General features: G+C 48.8%; 2 protein-coding genes across 2 annotated transcripts; one reads left to right on the top strand and one right to left on the bottom strand.

The window, feature by feature from the left end:
• Positions 1 to 680: 680 nt before the first annotated feature.
• On the bottom strand, positions 681 to 3835 carry MRPL46 (mitochondrial ribosomal protein L46). Its single transcript, XM_080351412.1, has 4 exons — positions 3660 to 3835; positions 2569 to 2758; positions 1783 to 1956; positions 681 to 1106 (listed from the first exon to the last, which is right to left on the bottom strand). The coding sequence occupies exons 1-4, from the start codon at positions 3822 to 3824 to the stop codon at positions 856 to 858; spliced, it is 780 nt and encodes a 259-aa protein (XP_080207538.1). The 5' UTR covers positions 3825 to 3835; the 3' UTR covers positions 681 to 855.
• Positions 3836 to 3882: 47 nt separating this feature from the next.
• Positions 3883 to 7601, top strand: MRPS11 (mitochondrial ribosomal protein S11). Its single transcript, XM_080351381.1, has 6 exons — positions 3883 to 3954; positions 4137 to 4244; positions 4464 to 4553; positions 5309 to 5438; positions 6733 to 6798; positions 7244 to 7601. The coding sequence occupies exons 1-6, from the start codon at positions 3914 to 3916 to the stop codon at positions 7349 to 7351; spliced, it is 543 nt and encodes a 180-aa protein (XP_080207507.1). The 5' UTR covers positions 3883 to 3913; the 3' UTR covers positions 7352 to 7601.
• The last annotated feature ends 1255 nt before the right edge of the window (positions 7602 to 8856 follow it).

The following is an 8856-nucleotide window of genomic DNA, read 5'->3' as shown; positions in this document are numbered from 1 at the left end:
GTAATAGGATCAGGCTACCTGCAGCAGAACCAGCTGCACTGGGACCCTAATGCAATGGGAATGGGAGCCCAGGACTCCCCAAAGCCACCTCCAAGGCTGCTCCCAGGAGGCAGCAGCTTCTCTGTCATGAAAAACGAGCCTCGCAGCCCAGAGAGCTGCTGCTCAAGTACTCCCCTCCTTCAGTGGCTGCTGCTATAGCCTGAGGCTCAAGGGGAGGGCAGCGCGGGTGGGAAAGCAGAACTCATAAAAAGAGCGAGCTGCTGCCTGTTCCTCATGCGTCTGTGTCCTACACGTATCACAGACTCTAGGCCAGAGACAGCTCTAATACAGATTAAACGTAAATAAACTGTGAATATCCCAGCTTCCAGCTCCCCAGAAACCCACCTTTCCCAGCCTTGTATCCAGAAGGTTCTGTTCCCACCTACACATACAGACAACCCTCCAGTGCTGCTTTCATCAAAGAGCAGGTGCCAGAGACAAGGATTAGCCATTGCTTAGAAGAAACCAGTTGAGCTCTAGACTATGGCAGGAGTCTGGTGAGGAGAGCAAGGCTCCAAGCGCCCACAGCCCCAGGGAACTGAACACTTGGGAGAGGAAAAGATCACAACATGCATTTCCAGAACAGGTGGAGGAGGATTCAACAAGAGCAAAGAACTCCCTGAGGAGAGCTTCACTTCCTAGTATAAGTTTTAATATTTATTTAGTACAAGCCTGGTGAAGAGAACTGCAAAGGCAAATTACCCTCCAGAGCCCAAGTGAACATCTCATACACACAGACCGCGCGAAGCAGCAGCTCTGCTCCTCCCTGGAGTCACGTCCCACATCTTCCCCAGCTGCTGGAGCACAGCCTATTGTCTATAAGTCCAGAAGGAATCCATTGACTTTTTTCAGGTATTCCGGCTTCAAGTAATCTCCCAGCTCATCCTTTGTGACCCACAGATAGTCTTTTTTCAGCTCTGCCTGGGACAAATCGCTGCTTTGGAGGAAGGCTTTGAAGAAGAATACTTTGGCTCCCAAGTTATCCTCAGTCCTGATGGCCCTGGGGAATTTATACTTGTAAATCCCAGATGGTGCATTCCCCAGGATTTTGGCTTGAACGTGATCTCCTGCAAGACCCCAGCAATGCAAGAGAAAGAAAACAGAAAACAAGATGTAAGAACACAGAGCAACAGCAACCGCTCTCCTGTAGTAACAGAAAGGACAGCATAAGTCACTTCTTCTATCTGGTTCAGACCACCTGTTCCTTCTTAGCAGAAGTAATGCAAATTATAACCATTTTCTCATGACATAAAACCAACTTGTCCTTAAGTCCAGCAAGTGGAGTGAGAGAGTTTTACTAACTCACACAGAAAAGCAACAATGTGTGGGTTTGCCATCAGCCATCTGCCACAAAAGCTGCTGCAGGGTGACAAGCAGGAAGGAGAAGCAGCACACCTGGAGCGAGCTGAGACCATTCAGAGGGGTGTCTGGCGATGCTCCAACATCAGATCCCGAGGGCCAGACCTGGCACCACAGCTGCTGGCAGCCAGAGACCCCAACTCACCCCTTGCCAGCCTAGTTGGCCCCCCAAGTGCTGCAGTTGCTCTGTGAAAGTGCATAGTCACAGAGCCAATTACCCAGTGTCACAGCTCTTGACGGAGAGCCCACATTTCACTTCTGCTCCATTTCTCTTCCATGAAATGCCTTTTCCCAGCAGATGACAAATATGCCTCAGGTAGGGCATGTGAAAAAGACCACTGGGACAAAAAGGAGGGAGGCCCAGGCAAACAGCAAACTACACACCCAAAAACGTAGCCATGGCTCTCTCAGCTGTGCTTCGCAGTGTCTCTCCAGGCTGCCATTCTGCTTGAGGCAGAAGCCACAACTCCTGATTAACAATTTTCTGTTTGACCAGGAGCATCAGGTTACTGTCCAGTCTTCTGTTCAACGATGTTCGATTGTTGTTTTTATCAGCATCTGCCAAAAACCAGCACATGATGGAAACAAAGCCTCCTGGCAGCACTGGTCTGATCCCCATGATTCATCACCCCTCTCCCATCTCACATCCTTCCAGCAGTAACACACAAACATGGATACACAGAACAAAATAAAAATCTAGATGGAAATGCTCTCAGTTGCTCTGGAAGCCAATGCAAGATTCAACTGGAAACCACTGTTTCATTTCCAGGAGGAATTTATAGCAAGCTGCCTGGATCTCCAGCTTGACAAAAATCAACAAGAGCACCAGGTGGAGCTTGGGAACCAAGCAACCAAACATTCCTCTTGTCTGGAAACAACATCTATTTTTCTCATTTTGCTCTGGTAAGGTTGAACATGCACATCATTGCAGCACAGAAACACTCGTTCCCTGGGCAGACAGCTAATTCCTTGTGTGCTAGAAGTGCTGCCACAGAGTAAAGACCCTCTTTAAAATAAACAACAAAAAAAACCACTTAGCAAATGCCTTCACTGAACTGCACTCAGCTGTGTAAAAAAGACTGAGCAAATGCCTCCCCCTACTGAACTGCCTTCAGCTGTGTCTGCAGACAACCGGGGATGTTCCCGCCAACCACAAACTTCACCTCCTACCTGTTATCCGTGGAGCAGCTTTGAATCGCAGTAACTTCTGTTCCCACTTATCCTCCAGGTCCTGAGCCATGATGACTGTTTCGCTAGTTGTTTCATCATCATACAGGCTTTCTTTCCTCTTCCTGAGCTGCTCCTCCTCCTCCAGCTTGCGGATTTCGTGGTCTGAATATTGGCTTTTCTCTAGCTCGATCTAAAAGGGCAACACAGAGAACTGGTCAGGCACCAGCAATACAGGCTGGACTTAGCAAGCAGAATTAAATTATTTCTACCTCAGTGAATGGAAGATGATGAGAATTTACCCCAAACTTGGCAGGGCTTCCCTGCCTGCACCATGAGCCTCTATCAGGGACACCTGCAGTGCTGAGGAAGACTAAGGGAACACTACTAAGACCTTCAGTACCTGGTGCAGGCCAATACCAAAAAGTTGGCAAAAAGACTGCTTAACAGTGCTTTGAAAGTAATAAAAGCCGGCACTTCTATTGCAGCACGCTGGACGCTCCAAGGATTTTTCCTCTAATGGAATATGTGCATGCCTCACACTTCTTAGTATTTATTACACATAACAATTGCATATTCACTTGTTTCTACCGCTTATTTCATGCATTAAATGTAGACAGTTCCCACAATCACACCATTTGTCAGAAAGTCCTTTTTTTGGTATTCAAGGGTCTTCATCTGGGGTGTCTAGTGGACCCCGTTGGTTTTGCAGCCTGGTGCCCCCTTGGATTTCAAGTGTCCTCTCTTTCACCTGATTTCTTGAGCTTGCACGTTGTCATTTTGTGCTACTACATGGCAAATATCACATAGATCTTTCTTCAGCTAGTGGAACATCCTGCTTGCAAACCAAGCTTCGCATCATCTCTGGTGTCTATATAGCTGTTGTTTCTCCATGAGGAGAAGCATTAGGCCTAGTCATGTTTCTAAGACTTCTGCTCCTCTTATCAAGGCAGCAAGCCATCCACACAGCAGCCGGCACTGCTCCATGGCGGGGAGCGACACCACCCCAGGCCACCAGCTCCCCCAGGGCCGCTCTCCCCACAGCCCTGAGGCGGCTGTTTTCCCGCCAGCAACCCCACAGAGCCCCCTTCTACCTGCCCCATGAGGGCCGCCATCTCTTCCTCCTCCTTCTCCAGGGGCTGTGTGATGCGGGGCAGCCGCAACAGGCACATGGCCCCGAACAGCCGCCAGGGCCGAGGCGCAGCAGCCGTACAAACCCACCGGCCCCGTCCCGCCACCCGCTGCACGGCCGCCGCCATGCCGCCCGGCCGCCGCCCACAATGCACCGCGGCGCCGCGAGTCCTCCTCGCTCCCGTCGTGCATTGCGGCGGCCGCAGCGGCAGCCGCCATGAGCGCGGTCGCCTGGCAACGGCTCGGAGCGGCCTGGGGGTGAGCGGCGGGGACGGGCCCCGGCGGGTTGGGGGGGACGGGGGGTTCGGGCCGGACCCCGCTCGCTCGGGCTGACCGCTTCCAGCCCCGCCGTGGCGGCCGGCGCGGGAGCTCCCGCCGGGCCCGATCCGCCCCCCACCCCGGGTAGGCCCCGGTGTCCTGACGCCGTTTCTCCCCCGCAGGGCCCGAATCGCCGGCCTGTGCCGGGGCCTCCGCACCAGCCCCCGGAGCCTGCAGGACGTGGCGGGGGCGGCGAAGGAGGCGGAGAATCGGAGCGCGACCGACCTGAGGTGAGGCGGGCGGGGGGCTCCACCATGTGCCTCTTGCTGGGAGGTTTTATCGCCTTCGGTGGTTTTTCAGCCAAGGGAGCGAAAACAAGTGACTTGACTCAATCACAAACGCAGCTTGTGCCTTTCAGAGGCTCAACCCCTTCTTTCTTTCCCAATATGGAGTAAAACACTGCAAAATTTAAAGAGCAACTGCCTGATCGCTGTTTTTTTGCTCCACAGCCCTTTAATCCTGCAGAGGAACTCCATGAGATGGGATGGAAAGGTCTATGAAGAGATCCCAATAGCTCACATCAAAGCTACGTACAACAAGTAAGCAAATGAGCTGCTCCGTTCCTGCTCTCATGCAAAATGAAAGCTCATACCTGGGCTCTGGCCAGTCTGTGTTTTGATCAAAAGGATCAAAGGAAAAGAGCCAGGGGAGTGGTGTTCATGACTGGGAAGATAATAATACTGAGTTCAAACTTCAGTGCTGTTCAGGAAGCATAACTGTCCTTATAGTGTTGTTAATAGCAATAAGACTGTTATTACACATTTTGACTAGGGTCTGATATTAACAATTAGAGGCTGGAGGCTTTAATGGCAGGTTAACCCAGCTCTAGCACTACTGCTGTACAGCTTTTAAAATAATTATCATATTCTCCATAAGAGAGTGTTGTGTTTCATTAGTGATCCCTAGTGTGATATTTTACTGTTTCTTAAAGGTCTTTCAAGTTCTAGAAGTGTTTTATGCAGGTTTTTTTTTAATAGCTGTAAGAGCTGTTAGGCTCACAGTGAGAGGTGGGTCTGAAAGGGCAGAGGAATACCTGGATAAAGTACACCTTACCCAGAAAGGTTTTGCCACCTCACCCAGATTCTCTAGGGTGACCCAGAGGGTCACTGCTGCAAGGTCTCTGCAGCTGGTTTGTGTAAGGGGGATACCTCAAAAGAGAGTGCAGAGTTAAAGTGTTTTGGAGAAGAAAAATGGGAGTTCCATGGTAAGCCATGCCAGTAAACTGAGCAAAAAGAAACAAGAATAAAGCTCTGTTCTAACTTGCTTCTTTTCTTTTGCCCCTCTCTTTCTGTAGCACCCACATCCAAGTGGTCAGCTTTGACAACCGGCCCTTAGCCCGTACGTCCTGTGGCACAGAAGGCTTCCAGAATGCCAAGAAGGGAACTGCCATTGCAGCACAGACCGCAGCCATGGCGGCAGCAGCGGTGAGCCCACGCTGGTTATTCGCACCTTCCCCCTGCCTGGGTACACAGCTCACAGGCAGCACTGTAGAGCTCTGCACCTCAGCGCTCAAGCAATAATCTGCTGTTTGCTGACAGTTTCCCTACCTTCCTCTGACACAGCACGCATCTTCACACAAGCAAATTGTGTTCCAAACAGCAGGTGGAAATGCCCAGAGGGTGAACTCAGCTGTGCAGGTTGTGACTGGGAAATGTAACTTGTAGCCTGTCTTTTCTAGCTCCAGTTTGCACAGCTTCTTTTTTCTAAGCGAACATCTCTCAGCCACTTTTGGAAATGTAGCCCTTGAATCAGCAGCAGTTCAATTTTTGCACTGTGGGGGACTGAGAAACTGCTGTAATTACTGGCTGAATGTTTTATATTTGCTCTCCTCCATAGGAGAGCTGAGCTGCTGCCAGCAGTTCCAGTCAGAGAAGGTGATGTCCTTGCACTTGTAGTTTCCAGCTGCATACAGTTTACTGTAATTGTTCCTAAAAACCCATGTGGGTGTCCAGGTGGCAGGAGAAGATGAGGCTGGCTGTGTCATGGGCCTCATTACAGCAAAATGAGGCAAAGTTAAAGTGAAAATCCTCATCCTAAATTAGGCAGAACTGTCTCCAGCCTTTCATGTCAGAGGTGTTTTCGGTGCCAATGCTGGCCAACAGCTTATTGTAGTTGACGCAGAGGAATATAAGAATATCTCCACTATTAATCTGTGCTCATTGGAGCCTCACAATAGCTGCATAGCTGTGCTTGGCCGGATTTATTCTATCACTGTTCAAGTTGGTAGATTAATTGCACCAGAACACTGAGAGACCCAGAGGAGCTCCATCCACTTGATGGCAGCACCGCTTTGCTTTACAGCAGGTGGTTTTCATTTTCAGTTTGCAAGCCCCTAGTATTTTTTGCACAGAGGGCCCAGACACCTGCACAGCAAATACAAATCTCACCTGCTTTTCTCATTTACCCTCTAGAAGGAATCCGCTGATCACAGGAGAGAAGTCGCTGCGTTACAGAAGGGAAAACAGCCTTGAGTTAGTCCTTGCCAGTTCAGTCACATATCTGTGGATATGTCATTTGCTCCCATGGCTTTAGGTCACAGATGGTTTGATTGTAAAGCTTCCTCTGTATACAGAGCTGACAGCACAGAAGCTCTCTTGAATCTGCCATGGCTGTATCCAGGCCTCCTCTACTCCTGCAGTCTTTGTGCAATAATACACATATTTGTCTTCTATATCCATTTCTACCTCCCTGTATACTAACCAGTTGTTCTTTTCTCAGAAAGCACGTGGGAAGGGTGTATTACATGTACGAGTCATGGTGAAAGGACTGGGGCCAGGACGCAGGGTAGGTGTCAAAAATTTCTTTCAGTATTTTTCTCTCTCAGGCATCATCCAGGTTTTTTAAATTCAGGTTGGTCTCATGACTGTACCTATTAACTTGTTTTTCCTGAAAGTGATGTAAAGAATTGATCACTCAAGTAGCTAGTAATGAAATTTTAGAATAATTAGAATTTTAGAGTCATTTCATTTTGGAGGCAGAATAAAAGCTGTTTCTCGGACTTCCAACTAAAGTAGGAAAATTAATGAGAACTCTGAAAGGACTGTACCAGACAGGTTTAAACTGAGTTTTCTGATACAAATTACTTATTTTTAAGATAATTACAAAGTAGAACCATTAGAACAAATAGGTGATTAGACGAGGGACCAAACTATTTTCCCCTGAGTTTTTCCCCTTGTCTGCTGTTCAATGTGTTGATAACAGCATGTCATCTGCTGTCGTCTTCTTCCAGGCTGCCATCAAGGGTTTGACTATGGGAGGTCTAGAGGTCATCTCCATCACCGACAACACCCCGGTTCCACACAACGGCTGCCGCCCACGGAAAGCCAGGCGAATGTGAGAGGAGAGTGAAAGACACGCTGCGTTCAACAGCAGTTCATGCAACCAGGACTGGGTTGAATGTTGCTCCTGTGACACATTCTGGAATCCATCTTCCCTGGAAATATTTTCTGAGGGAAGATTGAAGAGGAGACACCATCCTGGGCCTTAAAAGCCTAGGAGGTAGAAGTAGAAATACATGTACTCCCTTAGTGGGATGCCTCTTATGTACAAAATCTCTTGATTAAAATGTTGGTCTTTTGACAGCCATTTCCTGCTGTGTTCCCTGAAGTATTTTGGGTTATTATTGCCTCTCGACTGCTCCCTTCCTTTAACCACTCTATGTGGCCCTTGTCTAGCCCTCAGTGCTATTATTGCCCTTGTTATCTGGAAGGGCAGCCTGAGGTCTGTAGAGAAACAGTAGTAAACAACTACGTAAGGTCACATAATTTTCCTTCCCTCTTTCTCTGCACACATTTGGGAACAAGTTGTGGGGTAACTTCCCCTTCCTCCCAGCTTGCAGAGCTCTGTGTGCCGTGCAAGAGGCAACGCTCCCTCTCCAGCACGGAGCACCACAGCCTGGATTTGTTACTGGCAAAGATGTGTTGCGGTGGTTTGTCTCACCCAAGCTGTAGCCAGCCTGCCAGCGCTCCTAGCAAATAGAAAATGCCAGTCCTGAGGGGCTGGGATCTTGATGGGCTTGATGCTTGTCATCTCTTTAGTCCCACCTTGTGCACCGCAAACCGGATTTTCTGAGGTCCTGGGTAAAACAAGCAGGGGGTTAGTAGGCCTGAGGAACAACGAAATGCTGCCAAGGAGATTTAAAATGCTCAAGTTTTGAACTGTATCTTCTGTACATCCACAGGCAGCATGAGCTTGTCATGGCTCTCTGATACATTATTGCTGTTCTGGCTTCATACAGAGAGAATTTCTGCCAAGCAAATATGTCCGAGGCTCTCTGGAGCATTAACCAGGGAAAACAACAGCAGTAAGTGACCACAGGAGTGATGCCCTAGCTGCCAGAGGCACAGTGCCCAGGAAAGGGCAGCTCCTGGAAATCCACGCTGCCAGAGAAGTGCTGGCCGTATACAGCGTATGCTGGGCAAATATTTCACCAGTAAATAGAATGAATTTTGGTGCAACCAGCAGTTCTATCACACACCCAGAATCTTCCTTTCTATTATTTCTCTTTCTGTCATTCCTCCTTAGTTTCTTAAATTGCATAATTAACTATTCTCTTCCTCTTCAGAGAAAGGGTACCATGGCAACAAGGCAGTGAACCTCCTTCATGGGGCTGAATGGTACACGGCAGGTTTTGAAAGAAATCAGTCTGCTTAGAAGAGCCTGTTGAGTTGCATTTGACAGAAGAGAACAAGATGCAGATGAATCCCCTACCTTACTCCATCTGAATTTGACTAGAGGGTAGGTTATCTTAAAGGGAAGTTCCTTGAGCTGTCACAGATTTGACAGCAAGGAAGAGAGGTTCTTCCATACGTGTTTGACACACTAAAAGAGCTTCCCCCTCAC

The sequence above is a fragment of the Nesoenas mayeri genome, assembly GCF_963082525.1.
Source record: "Nesoenas mayeri genome assembly, chromosome: 11".
NCBI lineage: Eukaryota > Metazoa > Chordata > Aves > Columbiformes > Columbidae > Nesoenas > Nesoenas mayeri.
Note: the sequence above shows the minus strand (reverse complement) of the source record. Positions and strands in the feature narration are given on the sequence as shown.